At 44.3% G+C, this 26,182-nt stretch overlaps 3 protein-coding genes and 2 non-coding genes across 6 annotated transcripts; 2 read left to right on the plus strand and 3 right to left on the minus strand.

Moving 5' to 3' along the window:
* Positions 1–933: 933 nt before the first annotated feature.
* On the plus strand, positions 934–1,912 carry LOC121843593 (uncharacterized protein K02A2.6-like). Its single transcript, XM_042313322.1, has one exon. The coding sequence runs from the start codon at positions 977–979 to the stop codon at positions 1,910–1,912; it is 936 nt and encodes a 311-aa protein (XP_042169256.1). The 5' UTR covers positions 934–976.
* Positions 1,913–5,866: 3,954 nt separating this feature from the next.
* On the minus strand, positions 5,867–11,419 carry LOC112240147 (40S ribosomal protein S27). 2 transcript variants are annotated; one of them, XM_042313325.1, is made up of 4 exons: positions 11,294–11,419; positions 10,595–10,703; positions 9,808–9,918; positions 5,867–6,126 (listed from the first exon to the last, which is right to left on the minus strand). In XM_042313325.1, the coding sequence occupies exons 1-4, from the start codon at positions 11,402–11,404 to the stop codon at positions 6,098–6,100; spliced, it is 360 nt and encodes a 119-aa protein (XP_042169259.1). In that variant the 5' UTR covers positions 11,405–11,419; the 3' UTR covers positions 5,867–6,097. The 2 variants fall into 2 exon arrangements, with proteins under 2 accessions (XP_042169259.1, XP_024264260.2); XM_024408492.2 differs by lacking the exon at positions 5,867–6,126 and adding an exon at positions 8,878–9,019.
* On the minus strand, positions 9,601–9,737 carry LOC121843597. Its single transcript, XR_006081675.1, has one exon. It is a non-coding gene; the product is annotated as a small nucleolar RNA SNORA13 (small nucleolar RNA).
* On the minus strand, positions 10,027–10,163 carry LOC121843596. The gene has a single exon (XR_006081674.1). It is a non-coding gene; the product is annotated as a small nucleolar RNA SNORA13 (small nucleolar RNA).
* Positions 11,420–11,870: 451 nt separating the features above from the next.
* Positions 11,871–25,480, plus strand: LOC121843595 (ras-related protein Rab-13). The gene is made up of 7 exons (XM_042313324.1): positions 11,871–12,502; positions 13,234–13,294; positions 18,450–18,510; positions 18,799–18,876; positions 24,566–24,655; positions 24,898–24,963; positions 25,197–25,480. Exons 1-7 carry the CDS (start codon positions 12,379–12,381, stop codon positions 25,314–25,316), a joined length of 600 nt encoding a protein of 199 aa, XP_042169258.1. The 5' UTR covers positions 11,871–12,378; the 3' UTR covers positions 25,317–25,480.
* Positions 25,481–26,182: the final 702 nt, after the last annotated feature.

The following is a 26,182-nucleotide window of genomic DNA, read 5'->3' on the forward strand; positions in this document are numbered from 1 at the left end:
CTCATTGCAGAACGTTTCAGATTTTACCAACGTCACCAGAGTCAGGGAAACCGTGGCTGACTACATCCTTGCTTTGAAAAGGCTGGCAAGTACATGTGAGTTTACACGATTTCTTGATGATGCTCTCCGAGACAAGTTTGTATGTGGTCTCACAGGTGAAGCATATCACAGAAGGCTCCTGTCAGAAGGACCTGACCTTTAAGAGGCCTGTGATATAGCACTTGGACTTGAGGTTGCCCACAGGGATACTATTGAGCTATCGGGACATGCAGGACGTCAGTAAGGTGTTCACAAGGTCAGTGATGCACGTGGTGAAAAAAGCTCACAAAAGTCAGACTTTTTCAGTCCCGTACTCAAGGTTACACAAGAACAAAGCAGCCCACATCTCAAGGTCTAAGCCAATTTGCTACAGATGTGGGGAGATAATCATCAGCACAGTGAATGTCGATTCCAAAAGGAAAAGTGCCACAATTGTGGAAAGGTTGGACATTTACAGAGAGTGTGTAAGGCCTCGAAAGCACAGCAAAGAGAGCACAAAGTGTCAGACGCAGCACAAGAAGAGGAAGGTACAACTGAAACAGTAGTGGAACTGTTCACAGTGTACACAGCTCAACAACAAAAGATTAAATCTATCTCAACATGGAGTTAGTGGGAAAACCAGTAAAAATGCAGCTGGACACCGGAGCGTCTGTATCTCTGGTTCCAGAGACTCTACAAAGAAGAACTGAAAAGAGTGTCCTCTTCAGCCCGCGTCCATCCGCCTTTCTTTATACACTGGTGACACTATTCCTGTGTTAGGGCAGATCCAGGTACCAGTCCGGTATGAGGGAAAGGAGTGGACGCTACCGCTTGTCATTGTTAAAGGAGAAAAATCAGCCTTGCTAGGCAGAAGCTGGCTACAAAGATCAAGTTGAACTGGGGAGAAATCTTGAGTCTGAGAAATGACAAACCAGTGAGTCAGGCTACACTCACTAACATGCTGGAGACGCACAAAGAACTTTTCAAAGATGGCTACGGTGAAATACAAGACTTCACAGCAAAAGTCAGAGTGCAAGAAGGAACCAAGCCTATCTTTCACAAACCACGTTCGGTTCCCTATGCTCTTAAGGAAGCAGTAGAGAAGGAACTGGTCCGCCTACAGAAGAATAACATAATCACGAAAGTAGCGAGGAGAGACTGGGCCGCTCCGATTGTTGTAGTCCCAAAGAAAGACAAGACCATCAGAATGTGCGGTGACTACAAGGTCACAGTAAATCGCTGCATACTACCAGAGGAATATCCACTACCAAACGCTGAAGATCTGTTTGCCACTCTAGCTGGTGGGAAGGTTTTCAGTAAACTGGACCTGGCATTCGCTTATCAGCAACTGAAGCTGGATCCGGAGTCAGAACAGTATCTGACCATCAATACACACAAGGGGCTATTCAGATTCAATCGCTTGGCCTATGGAATCTCGACAGCTCCAGCAATATTCCAACACACAATGGATCAGATCTTGGACGGTATAGACAATGTTGTGTGCTTCATGGACGACATCCTCATGTCAGCACCAACCATTGGAGAGCACCTTGTAGTGCTGGACAAAGTGATGTCAAGACTGGAGAAATACGGAGTGAGAATGAAACGCAGCAAGTGTGAGTTCCTCCAGGACTCAGTGGAGTATCTCGGATACAAGATTGATGCACAAGGCCTGCACCCAACCAACAGCAAGGTGGAAGCAATCGTAAACGCTCCAGCACCCACAAATATCTCAGAGCTGAGGTCATTTTTGAGGCTCCTGAACTATTACGGAAAGTTTGTGGCAAACTTGTCCACATTGTTGCATCCGCTTCACCAACTGCTGCAGGCCGATACAAAGTGGAATTGGTCCCCACAATGCAAGCATTCAAGACTTGCAAACAGCGTCTGCTAAAGAGCAAGTGGCTTGCCCACTATAACACAGAGATGAAGCTGAGACTCGCGTGTGATGCATCTCCATACGGGTAGGAGCCGTCATCTCACATGTTCTACCGTCAGGTGAAGAACACCCTATTGCATTTGCATCACGGACTCTGTCACCAAGTGAGAAAAATTATGCTCAAATTGAGAAGGAAGCCCTGAGCATAATATTCGGAGTGAAGAAGTTTCACAAATTCTACGGAAGGAAGTTCCAACTGCTGACAGATCACAAGCCTCTGTTGCCATCCTGGACCAAAATCAGCTATACCAACCCTTGCTGCACTTCGAATACAACGTTGGGCTCTGAAATATTGTTAGCCTACGACTACGAGATTGAGTACACGATCCAGTGATCACGCAAATGCATGCACTATCAAGACTACCATGCAATAGTGACTCCGACAGTGAAGATGATAGAGCAGTCTTCCAGATCTCTCTCATTGATGAACTGCCCATATCTGCTTCTGACATAGGAGAGGAAACAAGAAAAAGACCCAGTGCTTTCCAAAGTCTTGGACTTAACATTAGGTGGTTGGCCAACCTTCGTAAATGACATAACCTTTGTCCATTCATCGACAAGAAAGACCAGTTGTCCACTGATCAAGGTGGTACCTCACAAATTCAGAGAGACTGCTATCTGACCTGCTTGAGGGACATCCAGGGATCACAAGCCTCTGTGGTGGCCATCCTGGATCCAGGACATTCAACAGCATGTAGGCCACTGCTCAACTTGTGAAGCTGTTTGCAACAAGCTGCTGCTGCACCTCTTCATCCATGGTCCTGGGCTGCTACACCTTGGGAACGCATCCATGTGGATTACGCCGAAATTGACAAGCCATCCTTGTTGACGTCGATGTCCATTCCAAGTGGATGGAAGTGTTCCCTACTCAACTGACCACAGCTGAGAAGACCATCAATCTTCTCAGACACCTGCATCCACTAGTCAAGGAGCTCGTATCGGACAAGCCCCGTTCTGATTTTGAAACTGGTAAGGCACATCCTGTCACCACCTCCATGCATCAAAGCTGAGCCGTGCAAACCTTTAGGCCTGGACTAGACGGTTCAGTCTGTGCCCATCCACCAAAAGGCTTCCCGGTTCCTGTTTACTACCGTTCGGAATGTACACCAGCTGCCCTGAAACGCCAACCACGTACCCGCCTGACATTATTTGAAACCAGACTTGTCAAATGTGGCAAAGCACCAGCTACAGCAGAAGAAAGCTCATGGCAGACACTCAAAGACTGTCAGAGATAGAGGGTGATGGTGTGTGATTTCAGACACCCCAAGTGCCTGTTCAGGTGTGATCTTGCAACGCAGAGGACCTTTGACTTACCAAGTCCAAATTGGTCATCGCCAGGTCACGTTCATAGGATCATCTGCTGCCAATGCCCCAGCAGAGACATGCTGAAAGAACAAGAACAATACTTGACCCCCAGGACTATTCTTTGTGCGGGAGAGACAGAGCCTGACCTTTCACCCGAACCTGGCCCACCACAGGAAGCCCAGGAGGAGCGGAGATATATTGTGCACCCTCAACAGCTTGACCTGTAGAGTTGAGCTGGTTAAGGAGGTAACGGACAGTAAAACAAACACTTTAATATGTCCTAGATAAAAGGAAAGAAAAAGGACATTACCTGGGTTAGTTATTAGGACACAAACTCCATCTTCGAAGAATAATCCCCTGGATTTGTGCTGGGCTCTGAAAAGTCTGCTTCAACCCAGTAGTTGAAAAATGTTTAAGAATGCATTGTTCAGATATTGCATTAGTAGTTACCCAACATATTTACCTTGTTCTCTGGGAGTTAAAACACTATGGGGAGGAGTGTAGTATCTGGGATCTACATCTGTTTATATTAGTTACTGTGCTGTTACTAAGCAGTAATGCATTACGGCAGTGGTAACACCTAATAGGAAATGCACATGCGCACTGGAATGCCGGGAACTGTAGAGCACGAGGGGTTTTTGACTAAACGAAAACTAACTGTACTCCCGTCTCCTGCCTGGTCATTTCTCCACAACACAAATATTACACTCAGCAGTCCAATCCCTGTACCTTTACAGAATATCAGTCTGTCCCTGATGTTGTTCCTGGAGAGAAGTGGCTTCTTCGCTGCCCTTCTTGACACTAGGCCATCCTCCAAAAGTCTTCACCTCACTGTGCATGCAGATGCACTCACACCTGCCTGCTGCCATTCCTGAGCAAGCTCTGTACTGGTGGTGCCCAGATCCTGCAGCTGAATCAACTTTAGGAGACGGTCTTGGCGCTTGCTGACTTTCTTGGGCGCCTGAAGCGTTATTCACAATTGAACCGCTCTCCTTGATAAATGGTTGATTTAGGTGCAATCTTTACTGGCAGCAATATCCTTGCCTATGAAGCCCTTTTTGTGCAAAGCAATGACGGCACGTATATGTATATGTAATGATGACGGCACTACCTTATTCATAGATAACTAACCACATCACCACCTTTATCATAGGTAACTAACCACACCACCACTACCTTTATCATAGGTAACTAACCACATCACCACGACCTTATTCATAGATAAACTAACTACTTTATTCATAGATAACACCAACTACTTTATTCTAACCACATAGGTAACATAACCACATCACCACTACTTTATTCATAGGTAACTAACCACATCACCACTACTTTATTCATAGGATAACTAACCACATCACCACTACTTTATTCATAGGTAACTAACCACACCACCACTACTTTATTCATAGGTAACTAACCACATCACCACTACCTTATTCATAGATAACTAACCACATCACCACTTTATCCTACCTTTATCATTATCATATTCACATCACCACTACTACTTTATAGAAAACTAACCACATCACCACTACTTTATTCATAGGTAACTAACCACATCACCACTACTTTATTCATAGGATAACTAACCACATCACCACTACCTTATTCATAGATAACTAACCACATCACCACTACTTTATTCATAGGTAACTAACCACATCACCACGACCTTATTCATAGGTAACTAACCACATCACCACGACCTTAGATTCATCACCACGACCTTGTTCATAGGTAACTAACCACACCACCACCACTACTTTATTCATAGGTAACTAACCACATCACCACTACCTTATTCATAGGTAACTAACCACATCACCACTACCTTATTCATAGGTAACTAACCACATCACCAACCACACCACCACTACCTTATTCATAGATAACCTGTTGGTGGTGACAGTTCTCACCACTACCTTATTTGTCAGTGTATAACTCCTGCATGCAGACGGTTCCTGTCCCGGTGGTCAGCCTGTACCCAAACACACATCAGTACCAGTTACCTTCTCCTACTATATTGGTGCATCAGGTAGCATAAATTATTTTAAAGCTCTATATCGGAGGTAATTGTTCTCAGGGTTGTGTGTAAGCTGGTGTGTGTTCTCCAGTGGAATGCGCGTTTCTCTCCCTGGATCAGACCCTCGTCTCCAGACACAGAAAGGAGCACATGGTGACACTAACAGCCCTGTGAATGATCCATGTTGAAACCTTCAACTAAACAATTTTCTGACAAACGCTGTCAGTGTGTTGCATTGGTCCATTTAAGGCTCATTCTAGAGGGACCAGTGTCTATGGGTTCTCTCCTCCCTTGTACTTGGTTGGTTGAATTAAGGTCACTGATTAGTAAGTCAGTCACTGTTCTCACCTGGTTATTTAGGTCTTAATTGAAAGGGAAAACAGCAGACCCTCCATGGAATGAGTGACACCCTGATTTAAGAACACTGGGTCTCAAACAGGGTCTCTAGGTAGTTGTTCAGGCATAGATCTAGGACCAACCAGCATACATTCCCCATATGACACCATGTTGTTTTCTAATAATAGAGTCAAACATATTTGACACCTGGATCAAAGACTGACAAGTAAACTGGATTCTTTAAACGAAAAAACTAAACTTTATTAAGAAGTGAGAGACCGGTGGAGTGGTGTTACAGTGATGTCATCATGCCAGGGGACGTTCTCTCTCTACATACACAAAGCAGAGCTCAACACCATCTTTCCTCTTCAGCTTCATCTCCACTTTTCCTCTCGCGTTGTCACTTCCTGAGCAGGGTCACTGTTGGGTCAATCCGTCTCCTGGTACAACAAGCTCCAATGCTGAGTCTAGTGCTGTTTCCTCCTGAATGAGCATCCTGGGTGAAAAAGAAAGAGTTAGTTATGGTCCCAGACAGATTTCAGTTTTATATGGTAGGGAGAGTGAGGTCAAACTACTGTTTATTGTTAAGGCCAGACTGACAGCCTAGCGGTTATTCAATTATTTAATCTAAACTGCACACGCATCTGCGTAGCCAGGTGCTAAAATGGTTCTATTTTTTGATTCTTGATGCGCTGCAACTCCCGCCTCCTGTCTCATTGGTTTTTAGGAGCATATACCCACGTTGGTTATTGAAATATGAACAAAAGGTCCACACACCAGTCGGTGGTGGTAATGCACTTTAAAGTTGGTTGCCAACCGACAAAGTCCACAGAAGGAGAGATGACTAGAAACTAACTAGGTTTCCCCTTTTATCTGTGGATTGTCAGAGTAGAAAACACGATTGTGTGCAACTCAAAATTGGTCAGTATTCTACAAAGATCCAGAAAGGACCTTGTGCATTTCAGGTAAAATAACCCAATGCTTATCTCCCAGGACAAATTAGCTCGCTAAATGTTTTGTTTTGACCTGAACAAAAATATAAAATGCAACTATTTCAAAGATTTTACTGAATTACAGTTCATGAGGAAATCAGTCAATATAAATAAATTCATTAGGCCCTTATCAATGGATTTCACATGACTGGGAATACAGATATGCATCTGTTGGTCTAAGATAACTTTAAAAAATGGGTCTCAGGATCTCGTCATGCTATTTCTGTGCATTCGAATTGCCATTGATGAAATGCAATTGCTTTCATAGCTTATTCCTGCCCATACCGTAACCCTGGGGCACTCTGTTGACATCACCAAACTGCTCACCCACACAACGCCATACACGTGGTCTGCTGTTGTGAGGGTGATTGGATGTACTACCAAATTCTCTTAAAATGACATTGGAGGCAGGTTATGGTAGAGAAAAACATTCAATTCTCTGGCAACAGCTCTGGTGGATATTCCTGCAGTCAGTATGCCAATTGCACACTCCCTCAATACCAGACATCTGTGGCATTGTGTTGTCTGACAAAACTGCACATTTGAGTGGCCTTTTGTCCCCAGCACAAGGGGAACCTGTGTAATAATCATGCTGTTGAATTAGCTTCTTGATACTACACCTGTCAGGTGGATTATCTTGGCAAAGGAGAAATGCTCACTAACAGGGATATTTTATTTCAGCTCATGAAACATGGGACCAACATTTTGCATTTATATAGTTGGTTCAGAGCTCGTTTTGATATTTCAACATGCGTGTCTTGGTCTGGTGTGGACATACAAAACCAACATGGTCCAGTCAGCATGTTATGATATGGACAGACATTCACTAGAAACTCATTGCTGCCAATATTGTCAATCATTAATACTAGGACAATATTGACCAACTGACTGGTGATCCAGGAAACGGTATATGGCACGGTATATGGCACCACGGTATATGGCACCGCAGGAATATGACTTTTAGATTGCAAAACCGTCTGTCATACATGTCAGATTTGAATACGGGCCGATGTCATAACACGACATAACACGCCATGCAAGTTGGAGGCGTGCATGGCGTGGCCATGCACGCCTCCAACTCAATCATCAAGTTTGCGGACGACACAACAGTGGTAGGCTTGATTACCAACAACGACGAGACGGCCTACAGGGAGGAGGTGAGGGCCCTCGGAGTGTGGTGTCAGGAAAATAACCTCACACTCAACGTCAACAAAACTAAGGAGATGATTGTGGACTTCAGGAAACAGCAGAGGGAACACCCCCATCCACATCGATGGAACAGTAGTGGAGAGGGTAGCAAGTTTTAAGTTCCTCGGCATACACATCACAGACAAACTGAATTGGTCACAGACAGCATCGTGAGGAAGGCGCAGCAGCGCCTCTTCAACCTCAGGAGGCTGAAGAAATTCGGCTTGTCACCAAAAGCACTCACAAACTTCTACAGATGCACAATCGAGAGCATCCTGGCGGGCTGTATCACCGCCTGGTATGGCAACTGCACCGCCCTCAACCGTAAGGCTCTCCAGAGGGTAGTGAGGTCTGCACAACGCATCACCGGGGGCAAACTACCTGCCCTCCAGGACACCTACACCACCCGATGCTACAGGAAGGCCATAAAGATCATCAAGGACATCAACCACCCGAGCCACTGCCTGTTCACCCCGCTGTCATCCAGAAGGCGAGGTCAGTACAGGTGCATCAAAGCTGGGACCGAGAGACTGAAAAACAGCTTCTATCTCAAGGCCATCAGACTGTTAAACAGCCACCACTAACATTGAGTGGCTACTGCCAACACACTGTCAATGACACTGACTCTACTCCAGCCACTTTAATAATGGGAATTGATGGGAAATGATGTAAATATATCACTAGCCACTTTAAACAATGCTACCTTATATAATGTTACTTACCCTACATTATTCATATACAACTATGCCACTTGGTTTACATACTCATCTCATATGTATATACTGTACTCGATATCATCTACTGTATCTTGCCTATGCTGCTCTGTACCATCACTCATTCATATATCCTTATGTACATATTCTTTATCCCCTTACACTGTGTATAAGACAGTAGTTTGTTTTTGGAATTGTTAGTTAGATTACTTGTTCGTTATTACTGCATTGTCGGAACTAGAAGCACAAGCATTTGCTACACTCGCATTAACATCTGCTAACCATGTGTATGTGACAAATAAAATTTGATTTTGATTTTATACGAGAGGTCGTCTTCTCTCCAATGAGCCATTTATCATATTTTTGCGATTTTCTCACAACGAATGTGTAATTTAACAGGGGGTCTAACACATTCCTCCCGTGTCTGCTTCGTCAGTCCAGGGTGCATTGCATGGTGCTGCGGTGAATGTCAGACTCCACGATGAGGCACATCGATCTGCAGGTTGAAAATTGTGAGATTGTAGACTAAATTGATAGTGCAGTTTGTTTAGGTGATTTCACAGCTAACTAGCAACTTCATATGCTGATATTGACTTGTGTTGTGTTTAGGTATGTTTGCGAGCCAGTTACCTTCCTAGCTAGCCTATAGAGCATTGTGGATTAGGAAGTTGACTTGAGCTGCAACAGATTTCCACGTTGCTACCAACCATATCATAAAATATTGTCCACAGTGTTATGTAGCACTGTAAATGATAGGAATGAGTGGAATTTCTTATAAGTATTGATATAATATTGAGGTCCCTGGCGATTTCTAGCCCTACAAACACTGCCAACCTGAGCTGTGGTGAACACAAACCAAACCACCTGAGCAGGTAAAGGGTCACACTTCAATTGGGGCTATTGAAAAGCAATACATTAAATTATTTGGGTCATGGTCAGTAAAGTATGAGAAAACTACATTTACAACTGAAAAACAAAAATGAGTTTTATTTGACATCTCATGGCATGATTCTAAAGAGTGGCAGGTCAGACTATTACAACTAGAAACAGAACAGACAGTATTATTTCTGTATACTAGTGTGTTCTTGCAGTTACTTATTGAAAGGAATCAGTGGAGACTCCTTCCAAACAAAAGACAACCAACAAGGTTACTGTATGCCTTGGTTGACACCTCATTCACTCTGGAGACAATGAATGGGCAACACATAAAGGCATCAATTATGTCCAACAGTATTTTTCCATCCTGGATACTGTGGAAGGCTGGGGGTGTGTGTAATATAGTACCTTCTGTGAGGCGTGCTTTACCCCCTGTAGGTTGACACAGGACTGTGGAGCATCCGACACACAGGACGACCGTCTGGGCATGACTGAACACTGTCGTGATCTTATAGCATCCTGTAGAGAGAACAGTTCAGACAAATTAACATTCACCTCAATTTCCTGAACGAGACCTTCTCGTGTTTTCAGTCCCAACAAATCACACAATTTATGTTCTAATTACTGTTGTGTTCTTGCAGTTGTGGTTATTGAAAGGAATCAGTGGAGACTCCTTTCCCAAAAAAAGACAACCACAAGGTTACTGTATGCCTTGGTTGACACCTCATTCACCCTGGAGACAATGAATGGGCAACACAAAGGCAAGTCGCTACACATCCCTCTAGAAACAAGTCAGTCTCGGTAATAAATAACCACCAGACTAGATTTACATTTAAGTCATTTAGCTGACAACTTACAGAAGAGCACGTACTGTTCCCCTGTGGGAATCAAACCCTCAACCCTGGCGTTGAAAGCACCATGCTCTACCAACCGAGCCACACAGGATCACATTGAGTTTCCATTGGCCATGCAAACTCTCCCTTTGGTGGACTGACCAGTTTTACTGAAGACAGGCAAACCAATGACCTGTCAGTTGAATATGGTCCCACATCCCTAGATACTAAACCATTGTCAGTTTAGTTAGTCATTTTTTAAATAAAGTAAAGTCAGTTAAGAACACATTATTATTTACAATGACTGCGCTTGGTGTGAGCGTGGAGTCACTTCTAGCTCAGTTACAGGGAGACACACTAACCTGGACATTTGACGTCCATAAAATACGAGTTAGGGCTCTGTACAAGACGCTTCTTCTTGTGACTCCTCTTCTCCTCCTCTGAGGTTGGGTGCAACAGGTCCTTTGCGAGCTGAAAGAGAAACCAGAGGGTGGCCATCTTAGAAAATGCAGATGGGCTAGTCCATTTGATAATCTAGCTAGCTAACAAGTTAAAACCATGTCCATACGGGAGACGTGTACAGAAGTTAGTATAATCAAAAACATTTGACAAATGTTCGTTGGGTAAACGCCTGGCTAGTAACTTCAGTACTGGCTAGCCTACGCTTTTTAACGTTATCTTGTTTAGTTAAAGCCTGCGTACGTCCACTATCAAACATAGGTCAAGGAATGAGCATATCTAGTCAAACTGCATCGTGTACAAGCGCTGTCAAATGCTTAGAAACAATAAAACATCAAACTAGTTAGCTAGCTAGTTAGTTACATGTCAGTCCATGCTTTCTATTGCATGTACGCCGCCATATTGCGTCAATTCAGCAGACCATAGCACGCGCTCGGCACGCAGTTTAAGATTGTACGAGCTAACCATTGGTTGAATAATCCCGAATATAAATAAATCTGAATATTTTCAAAGTTCTAATACATCGATGGATGTGGTCATGTACCGCTCAAACAAAATTCCCAAACTGAAGCAAGGGTTATATTGCCTGTGTGCGCACTTACTGGCATGTTGGCGAGTTTGTAGCCGTTGCCGAAAAGAAGGATCAACCGGAAGTTGATAGTTAATAAATGAACGGGGCCCGGTGGCAGGGGCCGGAAGTGTTTTGTCGCCATTACGTGTCAAGGAGGCGAGGCAAAGGAGGCCATGTTTGTGAGGTCAACTCTTTCTTCCAAATCACACAGGTCTACACACAGAGGTTTTGTTCAGCGCCATCTATAACTAGCCTTACTGGCACATTTGATTTTGTTAGATTTCTCTCGCAGTGTGAGGAGAGACCACTTCATTTTTAATAGAGACATTCAATTTTATATTTCTCATCCACCTCATCTTTTCATTTATTTGTCAGTCAAATCCTGTTTGTTACTCGTTGTTGTATCGACGAAAAGAAATATGGTACTAAGGATACACGTATACAGAGATATTGTGACTTATTTCAGTACATGGGTCTCTTTCACACAGCTAAGACTTTATTCATATGGTCGAGCGCCCTCTGCTGTCTATAAGCAGTATCAGCCATTCCTGCTGTCCCATTTCAGTCTGTTCCCTCCACTGTAATAACTGAACCCCTCCCTCTCTACGTAATCCTACGTGAACTTCGGCAGGAGAAAGTTTTTGAGCGAAAACGTAGCCCTGTCTGTGTGGAATGGATGTATGTTAATCGGCCTTTGGAAGAAAATAACTTGACATTTTGGCTTGATAAATGGATTTTAACAAAGCTTTGTGGCGCTGTAGAATTGTATAGCCCATTGAAGTGCAGAAGCTTTTGTTCCAACTTTCGTTTTGTAACTTGTGGCGTTCTGTTTTATTTTTCTCCGACCAAAAGAGAGATTGGGGGAGAACCGTAATTTACCGGTGACCGTTTTCAAGGGAAAGGGAAAACAAGCGGATTTTATGCTGAAGAAAAGCAGAAACTCCCCAGGAGAAATGAGAGTGTGATTTTGACCTTCGTGTATGTTGAGCAATACTTTTAAGGCATTTCTTAACCTCTTAAACGTTACAAATAAGTGTAAGAAGAACATTGGAAAGTGTACTGGTTTTGTAAAGGGTCATAGTTTCTGATAATTCACCAAAAACTTTGAAAGACATTATGGCGAAGAAGTACGACTTCCTTTTCAAATTATTACTCATCGGAGATAGTGGAGTGGGGAAAACATGTCTGATTATTCGATTTGCTGAGGACAACTTCAACTCAACCTACATATCAACTATCGGTATGTAGCCTAGCTCTACGAAATCTCATTTAATCGGCTATAGCCTAATCGGCCCCAAAATATTCAGCAACCCTTTCAATTTGTCATTGCTGATATAGGCACCATTATGTCAGCAACATATAATGCCACGTTCTTATCACTTTCACCACGCAGTTATCTCACGTTTCCAGTTTTGCTGTGTTCATGTCTCTACACGTCTCTATCGCTGTCTTCCTATATCTCAGTCTGATATCCCTATTGTAGTTCACCTATATTGTTGCTGTGCTGCTGTTTCTATATCTTCTCCATATCCCCCTCTCCCCTCCCTCACTTTACCCAGAGGGTCCACCCACCCCCATTCCTCCTATCTCTTTTCAGTCTCTCATTATCAGAAAAATGGTTGTCCTCCCTTGGAATTCACAGTTTAAGACGCCCATCTTCTCTGTCCTCTCTCTCCGTCCCTGTCCTGCAGGAAACCCAGACAATAACAAACCCAGAGACTGTGTGTGTAATATATATATATATATATATATATATGGTAGAATGGGGCAGAGCTAGACAGACTTTACTATCCCAGTGAAGGTTTGATGAATTAAGAATGCCTGTCTCACCCTCTGTTCATCTCAAAATGGTTTAATTGGCATGACCTATATTTGCTGCAATGTGTGTGGGAATTTAACTCATTGCCTTCCCTCCCTTCCTGTCGACCTCCTCCCTCCCCTCTCTCTGTCATCCTCCCATCCTTTCTTCAGGCATCGACTTTAAAGTAAAGACGATAGACGTGGAGGGAAAGAAAGTCAAACTGCAAGTCTGGTAAGAGAAGAGGATCCAGGCAAAGACAGAATGAAAGGTCCATTTAGGACTACTGTTTCCATGTAGGACTACTGTTTCCATTTAGGACTACTGTTTCCATGTAGGACTACTGTTTCCATGTAGGACTACTGTTTCCATGTAGGACTACTGTTTCCATGTAGGACTACTGTTTCCATGTAGGACTACTGTTTCCATGTAGACTACTGTTTCCATTTAGGACTACTGTTTCATTAGGACATGTTTCCATTTAGGACTACTGTTTCCATGACTAGGACTACTGTTTCCATGTTTCCATTTAGGACTACTGTTTCCATGTAGGACTACTGTTTCCATGTAGGACTACTGTTTCCACTGTTTCCATTAGGACTACTGTTTCCATTTAGGACTACTGTTTCCATTTAGGACTACTGTTTCCATTTACTGGACTACTGTTTCCATGTAGGACTACTGTTTCCATTTAGGACTACTGTTTCCATGTAGGACTACTGTTTCCATTTAGGACTACTGTTTCCATTTAGGACTACTGTTTCATTTAGGACTACTGTTTCCATTAGGACTACTGTTTCCATTTAGGACTACTGTTTCCATTTAGGACTACTGTTTCCATTTAGGACTACTGTTTGACTACTGTTTCCTAGGACTACTCCATTTAGACTACTGTTTCCATGATGACTACTGTTTCCATGGGACTACTGTTTCCATGTAGGACTACTGTTTCCATGTAGGACTACTGTTTCCAGACTACTTTTATTCTACTGTTTCATGTAGGACTACTGTTTCCACTTAGGACTACTGTTTCCATGGACTACTGTTTCCACGTAGGACTACTGTTTCCACTAGGACTACTGTTTCCATTTTACTGTTTCCAGAGGACTACTGTTTCCATTTAGACTACTGTTTCCATGTAGGACTACTGTTTCCATGTAGGACTACTGTTTCCATTTAGGACTACTGTTTCCATTTAACTACTGTTTCCATTTAGGAAACCATTTAGGACTACTGTTTCCATTTGACTACTGTTTGCTGCTCTCTAAGGTGATGACAGTTTCACAGATTTTATTCAACTCCCGTGTGTTAAATGTCTACTTCTCTTTCTCAGAGGAAAGAGGGTCCCTTTTACAAAACAACCAACTGTTTATGACAGGGTTTTCTGTCCAAATGTCACTCAAAGGGTCACCACAACTGATTGTAGTACAAGACCTTAAGAATGTAAGATTGTGATTTTATTTGTGGTGTTAGACTAAAGGCATGCAACCCAGTATGAAATAGCTGCAATATACACTACAAATCAAATTGTATTTGTCACATGTGCCAAATACAACAGGTGTCGCCCTTACCGTGAAGGGCTTACTGACAAGCCCTTAACCAACAATGGAGTTCAAGAAATGTAGGGGGACAATGTAAATAGTCCTGGTGGCCATTTGATTAATTGTTCAGCAGTCTTATGATTCGGGGGTAGAAGCTGTTAAGGAGCCTTTTGGTCCTAGACTTGGTGCTCCGGTACCGCTTGCCTTGCAGTAGCAGAGAGAACAGTCTATGACTGGGGTGACTGGAGTTGTTGACAATATTTTGGGCCTTCCTCTGACAGCGCCTAGTATAGAGGTCCTGGATGCCAGCAAACTTGGCCCCAGTGATGTACTGGGCTGTACACACTACCCTTTGTAGTGCTTTACGGTCAGATGCTGAGTAGTTGCCATACCAAGCGGTGATGCAACTGGTCAAGATGCTCTTGATTTTTTTATTTTACCTTTATTTAACTAGGCATGTCAGTTAAGAACAAATTCTTATTTTCAAAGACGGCCTAGGAACAGAAGGTTAACTGCCTTGTTCAGGGGCAGAATGACAGATTTTTACCTCTGGATTTTTGTCACCTCGGGATTTGATCGTGCAACCTTTCAGTTACAAGTCCAACGCTCTAACCACTAGGCTACCTGCTGCCCGAGGGTGAAGCTGTAGAACTTATTGAGGATCTGGGGACCCATGCCGAAAAGGTGTTGTCGTGCCCTCTTCACAATTGTCTTGGTGTGTTTGGACCATGATAGTTTGTTGGTGATGTGGACCCCAGGGAACTTGAAACTCTCAACCCGCTCCACTTCAGTCCCATCAATGTTTTTGGGGGCCTGTTCGGCCCTCCTTTTCCTATAGTCCACGATCAGCTCCTTTGTCTTGCTCACATTGAGAGAGAGGTTGTTACTCTGGCACCACACTGCCAGGTCTCTGAACTCTTCCCTAATAGGCTGTCTCATCGTTGTTGGTGATCAGGCCTACCACTATTGTGTCGTCAGCAAACTTAATGATGGTGTTGGAGTCGTGCTTGGCCACGCAGTCGTGGGTGAACAGGGAGTGCAGGAGGGGACTCAACATGGGCCCCAGTGTTGCGGATCAACATGGCAGATGTGTTGTTGCCTACCCTTACCACCTGGGGGTGGCCTGTCAGGAAGTCCAGGATCCAGTTGCAGATGGAGGTGTTTATTCCCAGGGTCCTTAGCTAGTGATTAGCTTTTTTGGGCACTGGTTTTGAACGCTGAGCTGTAGTCAATGAACAGCATTCTCACATATGTGTTCCATTTGTCCAGGTGGGAAAGGGCAGTGTGGAGTGCAATAGAAATTGCATCAACTGTGGATCTGTTAAGGTGGTATGCAAATTGGAGTGAGTCCAAGGTTTCTGGCATGATGGTGTTGATATGAGCCATGACCTTTCAAAGCACTTCATGGCTACCGAAGTGAGTGCTACGGGGCGGTAATCATGTAGGCAGGTTACCTTCGCTTTCTTGGTCACAGGGACTATGGTGGTCTGTTTTGAAACGTGTAAGTATTACAGACTCGGCCAGGGAGAGGTTGAAAATGTCAGTGAAGACACTTGCCAGTTGGTAATGCTTTGAGTACACGTCCTGGTAATCCATCTGTCCCTGCGGCCTTGTGAATGTTGACCTGTTTAAAGGTCTTGCTCACATCGGCTACAGATAGCGTGATCATACAGTCATCCGGAACAGCTGGTGCTCTCATGCATGCTTCAGTGTTGCTTGCCTCGAAGCGAGCATAAAAGGCATTTAGCTCGTCTGGTAGGCTTGCGGTGACCAAAAGCATGTGGGCGGGCACCTGTTTGTTGAACATATCATTCCATATTCATGGGCATTCATATGGGGTTGATGTCAGGGCTCTGTGCAGGCCAGTCAAGTGCTAACACACCAATCTCGACAAACCATTTTTGTATGGACCTGGATTTGTGCATGGGGGCTTTGTCATGCTGAAACAGGAAAGGGCCTTCCCCAAACTGTTGCCACAAAGTTGGAATCACAGAATCGTCCAAAATGTCATTGTTTGCTGTAGTGTTAAGATTTCCCTTCACTGGTACTAAGGGGCCTAACCCGAACCACGAAAAACAGCCCCAGATCATTATTCCTCCTCTACCAAACTGTACAGTTGGCACTATGCATTGGGGCAGGTAGCTTTGTCGTGGCATCTGCCAAACCCAGATTTGTCGGTTGGACTGCCAGATGGTAAAGCGTGATTCATCACTCCAAAGAACATGTTTCCACTGCTCCAGAGTCCAATGGCAGCGAGCTTTACACCACTCTAGCTAACGCTTGGCATTACGCATGGAGATCTTAGGCTTGTGTGAGTCTGTTCGGCCATGGAAACCCATTTCATCAAGCTCCCGATGAACAGTTCTTATGCAGAGGCAGTTTGGAACTTGGTAGTGAGTGTTACAACAGACAATTTTTACATAGTATGTGCTTCAGCACTCTGCAGTCCCGTTCAGTGAGCTTTTGTGGCCTACCACTTCATGGCTGAGCCGTTGTTGCTCCTAGACGTTTCCACTTCACAATAACAGCACTTACAGTTGACTTGGGCAGTTCTAGCACGAACTGACTTGTAGAAAAGGTTGCATCCTATGACGGTGCCACGTTGAAAGTCACTGAGCTCTTCAGTAAGGCCATTCTACTGCCAATGTTTGTCGATGGAGATTGCATGGTGGTGTGCTCAATTTTTATACACCTGTCAGCAATGGGTGTGGCTGAAATAGCCGAACCCACTAATTTTAGAAGAGATGTCCACATACTTTTTATATATAGTGTATATCTGGCATATGTCACTGAGTACACTGAGACATTGACTGGCAAGGCCTTTGGTGTAGGCTATGACTTCACCTATGTTTTATCTGTCAGTGAATGCCAGTGAGTTATCATAAAGTCAGACATGAAGTCTGAAGCAGCCATAAAGAGTTTATTGAATTGGCATAAAACATGCGCATGTCTCATCTCTGTGCATTCCACACCCCTGGTAGAAGTTGTCCTTTGATACAGGATCAGGTTAACCTCCCCAAATCCTGACTTGAGCCGTTAGGGGGGGGGATATGCCGTACTGACCATCACAGGAGGCTGCTGAGGGGAGAATGGCATGAACGGAGCAAATGGAATGGCACCAAAACACCTGGAAACCATGGAAACCATGTGTTTGATGTATTTGTTACCGTTCCACTTATTCCGCTCCAGTCATTAGAACAAGCCTGTCCTCCCCAATTTAAGGTGCCACCAACCTCCTTTGCTGACCATAGCTCAGTGTGTAGGTGGGGAACTTCTACGTTCTGTGCTGTGAGAACATTAGTGTGACCATAGCGTAATGTTTTTGCAGAAGCGTGGATAAATGATGTGCTGAACACACGTGTGTGAAGGCTGTATGGCTCTGGATATGTATGTGTAAACAGTGTACTCTTTCAATTGGGTGCTGCGTTAGAAAAACAGGAAATGTGTAGAGAAAGAACAGCCACCAACTGCCAACACAGACACATCTGCAGTAGTTTCAGTGCTTACTACAGATGTAGGATCTTAATTTGATCATGCTTTTGTTGCTGAGAATCTTCCTGCAAAGCATGAAATGCAAACTTGTAGTGCATTTGATTTTTAAAAAGGGTTCTAAAATGTGTAATTTCCACTTTCAGACTTGATTTACCCTTATGGAAAATGTATCAACCCCTACAAAAATGTCCATTAATTATAATCCACATAATAATTCACATTTCCTTTTGCTGCAGTATTATTTTCCTGTTATAGCAAACTGGCTCAAATTAAGATCCTACATCTGTACTCCAGGTTGTTCAAAGAGCTACTTTTTGAAGAAGGTGAAACATTTTCCTAATGTATTCTGTTTTCAGGGACACAGCAGGGCAGGAGAGGTTTAAGACCATCACTACAGCCTACTACAGAGGAGCTATGGTGAGTCTCTCAACTCTCTCTCAATCAGATCACAAGTGATTTAATCATCTACACCTGTCTAAAACTGAGCACAATCAGAATGTGGACAAGATCAGGACAAAGGGGCATCTTAGCACCAGGCATAAACGGGCCTTCTCTCTCTCTTCACCTTTGTAGATATGAGAGAACATTATGGGTGTAAGGTTATGACTGGAACTATTAGTATCACATTTCTTACAATCATCAGGTTGATTTTGAATTGCACAATGTTTTATTTTTGTCTGACTCATGTCTCCCGTGATCTCTCAGGGCATCATCCTGGTGTATGACATCACAGACGAGAAGTCCTACGAGAACATTCAGAACTGGATGAAGAGCATCAAGGAGGTGACAGGGAAACACAGGCTGACTGTTGACAGGGAAACACAGGCTGACTGACAGGGAAACACAGGCTGACTGTTGACAGGGAAACACAGGCTGACTGTTGACAGGGAAGCACAGGCTGACTGTTGACAGGGAAACACAGGCTGACTGTTGACAGGGGAACACAGGCTGACTGTTGACAGGGGAACACAGGCTGACTGTTGACAGGGGAACACAGGCTGACTGTTGACAGGGGAACACAGGCTGACTGTTGACAGGGGAACACAGGCTGACTGTTGACAGGGAAACACAGGCTGACTGTTGACAGGGAAACACAGGCTGACTGTTGACAGGGAAACACAGGCTGACTGTTGACAGGGAAACACGAAGGCTGACTGTTGACAGGGTAACACGAAGGCTGACTGTTGACAGGGCAACACGAAGGCTGACTGTTGACAGGGAACACGAAGGCTGACTGTTGACAGGGAAACACGAAGGCTGACTGTTGACAGGGAAACACGAAGGCTGACTGTTGACAGGGAAACACGAAGGCTGACTGTTGACAGGGCAACACGAAGGCTGACTGTTGACAGGGCAACACGAAGGCTGACTGTTGACAGGGCAACACGAAGGCTGACTGTTGACAGGGCAACACGAAGGCTGACTGTTGGGCAAGGCTGACTGAAGGCTGACTGTTGACAGGGCAACACGAAGGCTGACTGTTGACAGGGCAACACGAAGGCTGACTGTTGACAGGGAAACACGAAGGCTGACTGTTGACAGGGAAAACACGAAGGCTGACTGTTGACAGGGCAACACGAAGGCTGACTGTTGACAGGGCAACACGAAGGCTGACTGTTGACAGGGCAAGGCTGACGAAGGCTGACTGTTGACAGGGAAAACACGAAGGCTGACTGTTGACAGGAAAAACACGAAGGCTGACTGTTGACAGGAAAAACACGAAGGCTGACTGTTGACAGGGAAAACACGAAGGCTGACTGTTGACAGGGAAAACACGAAGGCTGACTGTTGACAGGGAAAACACGAAGGCTGACTGTTGACAGGAAAACACGAAGGCTGACTGTTGACAGGGAAAAACACGAAGGCTGACTGTTGACAGGAAAAACACGAAGGCTGACTGTTGACAGGCTGGGAAAACACGAAGGCTGACTGTTGACAGGAAAACACGAAGGCTGACTGTTGACAGGGAAAAACACGAAGGCTGACTGTTGACAGGAAAACACGAAGGCTGACTGTTGACAGGAAAAACACGAAGGCTGACTGTTGACAGGGAAAAACACGAAGGCTGACTGTTGACAGGGAAAACACGAAGGCTGACTGTTGACAGGAAAACACGAAGGCTGACTGTTGACAGGGAAAACTGAAGGCTGACTGTTGACAGGGAAAAACACGAAGGCTGACTGTTGACAGGGAAAACACGAAGGCTGACTGTTGACAGGGAAAACACGAAGGCTGACTGTTGACAGGGAAAACACGAAGGCTGACTGTTGACAGGGAAAACACGAAGGCTGACTGTTGACAGGGAAAACACGAAGGCTGACTGTTGACAGGCTGGGACAAAACACGAAGGCTGACTGTTGACAGGAAAAACACGAAGGCTGACTGTTGACAAAACACGAAGGCTGACTGTTGACAGGGAAAAACACGAAGGCTGACTGTTGACAGGGAAAACACGAAGGCTGACTGTTGACAAAAACACGAAGGCTGACTGTTGACAGGGAAAAACACGAAGGCTGACTGTTGACAGGGAAAAACACGAAGGCTGACTGTTGACAGGGAAAAACACGAGGACAGAAGGCTGACTGTTGACAGGGAAACAAAGGGCAACACGAAGGCTGACTGTTGACAGGGAAAACATTAAACACGAAGGCTGACTGTTGACAGAAACACTTTGAAAGGCTGACTGGACAGGGAAAACACAGAAGGCTGACTGTTGACTTATGGAGTGATGGGAAACACGAGACAGATGATGTAGCTGACTGTTGACAGTCAGGAAACACACGAAGGACCTCACTTATGGAATTGACAGTGACATCAAGAAACAGAACAGCTGACTGTTGACAGGGACAAACAACTAGACAGACAGTCTGACTGTTGACAGGACAAAACAACTAGACAGGCTGACTGACTGACAGGACATTAAACAACTAGACAGACAAGGCTGACTGTTGACAGTCTTATGGAATGACTGCACAGGGACAGTCTTATGGAATGACGAAGGCTGACTGTGACTGACAGGGCAGAACACGCACAGGCTGACTGGAATGACTGCACAGGGACAACACTTATGGAATGACTGCACAGGACATTAAACAACGACAGGTCTTATGGAATGACTGCACTGACATCAAACAACCCCTGACAGACAGTCTTATGGAATGACTGCACAGTGACATTAAACAAAGGCTGACTGACAGTCTTGAAGGGCAAACACGAAGGCTGAATGACTGACAGGGCAACCCCTAGACAGAAGGCTGACTGTTGACAGACAGTCTTATGGAATGACTGCACAGGACTGACTGTTGACAGGGACTGCACACAACTAGACAGACAGTCTGACTGGAATGACTGCACAGGGGCAACCCCTAGACAGACAGTCTTATGGAATGACTGCACAGGACATTAAACAACCCCTAGACAGACAGTCTTATGAAATGACTGCACAGGGCAAACAACCCCTAGACAGACAGTCTTATGGAATGACTGCACAGTGACATCAAACAACAGGGCTTATGGAATGACTGCACAGTGACATTAAACAACCCCTAGACAGACAGTCTTATGGAATGACTGTGACATCAAACAACAGGGACAGTCTTATGGAAGACTGGACGACAGGCTGACTGTTGACATAAACAACCCCTAGACAGACAAGGAATGACTGCACAGGGCAGACAGTCTTATGGAATGACTGCACAGGACATTAAACAACCCCTAGACAGACAGGAAATGACTGCACAGTGACATCAAACAACCCCTGACAGACACATGGAATGACTGCACAGTGACATCAAACAACCCCTAGACAGACAGTCTTATGGAATGACTGCACAGGACATTAAACAACCCCTAGACAGACAGTCTTATGGAATGACTGCACAGTGACATTAAACAACCCCTTGACAGACAGTCTTATGGAATGGCACAGTGACATCAAACAACCCCTAGACAGACAGTCTTATGGAATGACTGCACAGGACATTAAACAACCCCTAGACAGACAGTCTTATGGAATGACTGCACAGGACATTAAACAACCCCTAGACAGAGCTTGAATCCTTCCACTAGACAGACAGTCTTATGGAAGACTGCACAGGTAAACAACCCCTAGACAGACAGTCTTATGGAATGACTGCACAGGACATTAAACAACCCCTAGACAGACAGTCTTATGGAATGACTGCACAGGACATCAAACAACCCCTAGACAGACAGTCTTATGGAATGACTGCACAGGACATCAAACAACCCCTAGACAGACAGTCTTATGGAATGACTGCACAGGACATTAAACAACCCCTAGACAGACAGTCTTATGGAATGACTGCACAGTGACATTAAACAACCCCTAGACAGACACATGACTCTTGACTTGGAATGACAGACAGTCTTATGGAATGACTGCACAGTGACATTCAAAACAACAGTCTTATGGAATGACCCTAGACAGACAGTCTTATGGAATGACTGCACAGTGACATTAAACAACCCCTAGACAGACAGTCTTATGGAATGGCACAGGACATTAAACAACCCCTGACAGACAGTCTTATGGAATGACTGCACAGTGACATTAAACAACCCCTAGACAGACAGTCTTATGGAATGACTGCACAGGACATTAAACAACCCCTAGACAGACAGTCTTATGGAATGACTGCACAGGACATTAAACAACCCCTAGACAGACAGTCTTATGGAATGACTGCACAGTGACATCAAACAACCCCTAGACAGACAGTCTTATGGAATGACTGCACAGTGACATCAAACAACCCCTAGACAGACAGTCTTATGGAATGACTGCACAGGACATTAAACAACCCCTAGACAGACAGTCTTATGGAATGACTGCACAGTGACATTAAACAACCCCTAGACAGACAGTCTTATGGAATGACTGCACAGTGACATTAAACAACCCCTAGACAGACAGTCTTATGGAATGACTGCACAGTGACATTCAAACAACCCCTAGACAGACAGTCTTATGGAATGACTGCACAGGACATTAAACAACCCCTAGACAGACAGTCTTATGGAATGACTGCACAGTGACATTAAACAACCCCTAGACAGACAGTCTTATGGAATGACTGCACAGGACATTAAACAACCCCTAGACAGACAGTCTTATGGAATGACTGCACAGGACATCAAACAACCCCTAGACAGACAGTCTTATGGAATGACTGCACAGTGACATTAAACAACCCCTAGACAGACAGTCTTATGGAATGACTGCACAGTGACATTAAACAACCCCTAGACAGACAGTCTTATGGAATGACTGCACAGTGACATTAAACAACCCCTAGACAGACAGTCTTATGGAATGACTGCACAGTGACATTAAACAACCCCTAGACAGACAGTCTTATGGAATGACTGCACAGTGACATCAAACAACCCTAGACAGACAGTCTTATGGAATGACTGCACAGTGACATCAAACAACCCCTAGACAGACAGTCTTATGGAATGACTGCACAGTGACATCAAACAACCCCTAGACAGACAGTCTTATGGAATGACTGCACAGTGACATCAAACAACCCCTAGACAGACAGTCTTATGGAATGACTGCACAGTGACATCAAACAACCCCTAGACAGACAGTCTTATGGAATGACTGCACAGTGACATCAAACAACCCCTAGACAGACAGTCTTTGGAATGGAATGACTAGACAGACAGTCTTATGGAATGACTGCACAGGACATCAAACAACCCCTAGACAGACAGTCTTATGGAATGACTGCACAGTGACATTAAACAACCCCTAGACAGACAGTCTTATGGAATGACTGCACAGTGACATCAAACAACCCCTAGACAGACAGTCTTATGGAATGACTGCACAGTGACATCATACAACCCCTAGACAGACAGTCTTATGGAATGACTGCACAGGACATTAAACAACCCCTAGACAGACAGTCTTATGGAATGACTGCACAGTGACATCATACAACCCCTAGACAGACAGTCTTATGGAATGACTGCACAGTGACATCAAACAACCCCTAGACAGACAGTCTTATGGAATGACTGACATTAAACAACCCCTAGACAGACAGTCTTATGGAATGACTGCACAGTGACATCATACAACCCCTAGACAGACAGTCTTATGGAATGACTGCACAGTGACATGCACAGGACATTAAACAACCCCTAGACAGACAGTCTTATGGAATGACTGCACAGTGACATTAGACAGACAGTCTTATGGAATGATGTTTACATGTTTACATTTGTTTGCAGAGTTAACAAAGATAAGTTCAAAGTGAACATATTCAAATGAGTTCATGATTCCCCATCTGAACCAAGAGTTAGATGTGGCTCCAATTTAGAGCTGAATTAAAGCCTCTCCTAGAGGGTGCTTGGGGAGGCAGAACTAAGGGCAGAAGATGAGGGATACATCATTGAAATATAAAATGGATGCCAACTCCTATCTTTTATCCCCCAGAATGCATCAGCGGGGGTCAGCCGGATGTTGCTAGCTAACAAGTGTGACATTGAGGCCAAGAGGAAGGTATCCAAGGAAACGGGGGAAAAGGTGAGCCTCTACCATTTTTATGATCATTGTTTTGATTATGAAGTGTTTTCTTTCAATGATATTGACACTGATGTGCAGATGTTAGTGATGGATGGATGTGTGGATCATTGAGGGAGAAGAGCTCCGACTTTTCAACCTGAAGAGTTCCCAGTTGTTTTGAACGTGGCATAAACTCTGCTGATTAGGAGAGGGAAGTGACATCATATCCTGCTGTAATCACACTTGTGTTCTGTTGTTGACAGCTGGCAAAGGATCATGGGATCAGATTCTTTGAGACCAGTGCGAAGGCCAGCATCAATGTTGATGAGGTGAGATAAATATGTTATTTGAGATATTATATTTATGCCCTTTATTCAATCACAGAGTCTGTCTTTATCTGGTCCTTTTATTATGCATTTCACATGGGGAATATGGGTGATATGTTGTCCTTTTCATACAGGTTACATGTGCCACATAGCCTAATAATCCCCATACCCCCTCTCACCTACTGTTACCCTTTCTCTGCCCCTCTCTCCCTCCACCACTTCCTGCCTCTCTGTAGTCTTTTATGGCTTTGGCTCGAGATATTCTACTGAAGTCCAGCAAGAAGCAGGGCCCCACAGGTCGCGAGGTCAAAATCACCAACGCTGAGAAGAAATCCTCCAAATGTCTCCTACTGTAGAGGCAGAGCTGGCCTGTCCTGGCTGACTCTTTGTTGCCCGAGGGAACTATCACATATAGGAACAATATTATTGCAAAGGAAAGGGTTTCAAAGGCGCAATCCACAAGTTCTCTGTCCCCTGTGGCAACAAGATCATTTTCATAAACTATTGACTTGAAAAAATATAAATGTTTTCATTTACTTCCCCCTCCCCTTTAAAAAGTGCTAACTACACTTCTTTTTAAACCAGAAAGCAAACTTCTGGATTGCACTTTTAATGACCATGTAACTATGTTGAGGTGGTCCAAGGGCATTTTACAGAGGAATATCCAGTGGTTTGTTTAAACAATAGGATGAACACCACCTTGATTTCCCCCAAAACATGTTTTGTATCAACTGTCTTCAATCTCCTGCAATGGCTTTGTTGTCTTGGTGACTGACTGATTGACATGGTATGTTTACACTCCACCAGAGCCATACAGAGTTAAGGAAAATATCTTCCATGTTCCATCCATATCTTCACATGTTCCATGAGACAACATTCCAAAATGAATTCCTTCTACAATGATCTGTTGAACTAGATTTTTTGGAACCAACATGGTGGTCGATCAAATTCTAAATCCCAACCTGAGTTTGCTGAACTCTGTAATCCCATGGCTCTGGACTTCACACTGTACAGTAGTGGTGCACAGCTCCTTAATGGAACAAGAGTCTGCTGTGTTTCATTCTATCTCTCTATTTCAGAGGAATTATTTTTCCTTGATTAACCAGGAACATTAACAAGTGACCTTTCAGTCAAACTACCAATCACATTCTTGCTTTTTGATTGAACAGTTGATGTAACAGTAGATTGTCTCGAGAGTGTAATCACTGGGCTTCTCGGATGG

The sequence above is a fragment of the Oncorhynchus tshawytscha genome, unplaced genomic scaffold, assembly GCF_018296145.1.
Source record: "Oncorhynchus tshawytscha isolate Ot180627B unplaced genomic scaffold, Otsh_v2.0 Un_contig_10607_pilon_pilon, whole genome shotgun sequence".
NCBI classification, from domain to species: domain Eukaryota; kingdom Metazoa; phylum Chordata; class Actinopteri; order Salmoniformes; family Salmonidae; genus Oncorhynchus; species Oncorhynchus tshawytscha.

Bases quoted from the DNA above. Each gene is read 5' to 3' on its own strand.
- LOC121843593 (XM_042313322.1), top strand. From the start codon at position 977: ATGCTGGAGACGCACAAAGAACTTTTCAAAGATGGCTACGGTGAAATA.
- LOC112240147 (XM_024408492.2), bottom strand. From the start codon at position 11,404: ATGGCGACAAAACACTTCCGGCCCCTGCCACCGGGCCCCGTTCATTTA. The intron at 10,704-11,293 runs GTAAGTGCGCAC...TTTCTCTTTCAG, and splicing joins ACAAACTCGCCAACATGCCA to CTCGCAAAGGACCTGTTGCA. The intron at 9,020-9,807 runs GTACTATATTAC...TTCAACCTGCAG, and splicing joins TAAAGCACGCCTCACAGAAG to ATCGATGTGCCTCATCGTGG.
- LOC121843595 (XM_042313324.1), top strand. From the start codon at position 12,379: ATGGCGAAGAAGTACGACTTCCTTTTCAAATTATTACTCATCGGAGAT. The intron at 18,877-24,565 runs GTGACAGGGAAA...TTTATCCCCCAG, and splicing joins GGATGAAGAGCATCAAGGAG to AATGCATCAGCGGGGGTCAG. The intron at 24,656-24,897 runs GTGAGCCTCTAC...TGTTGTTGACAG, and splicing joins CCAAGGAAACGGGGGAAAAG to CTGGCAAAGGATCATGGGAT.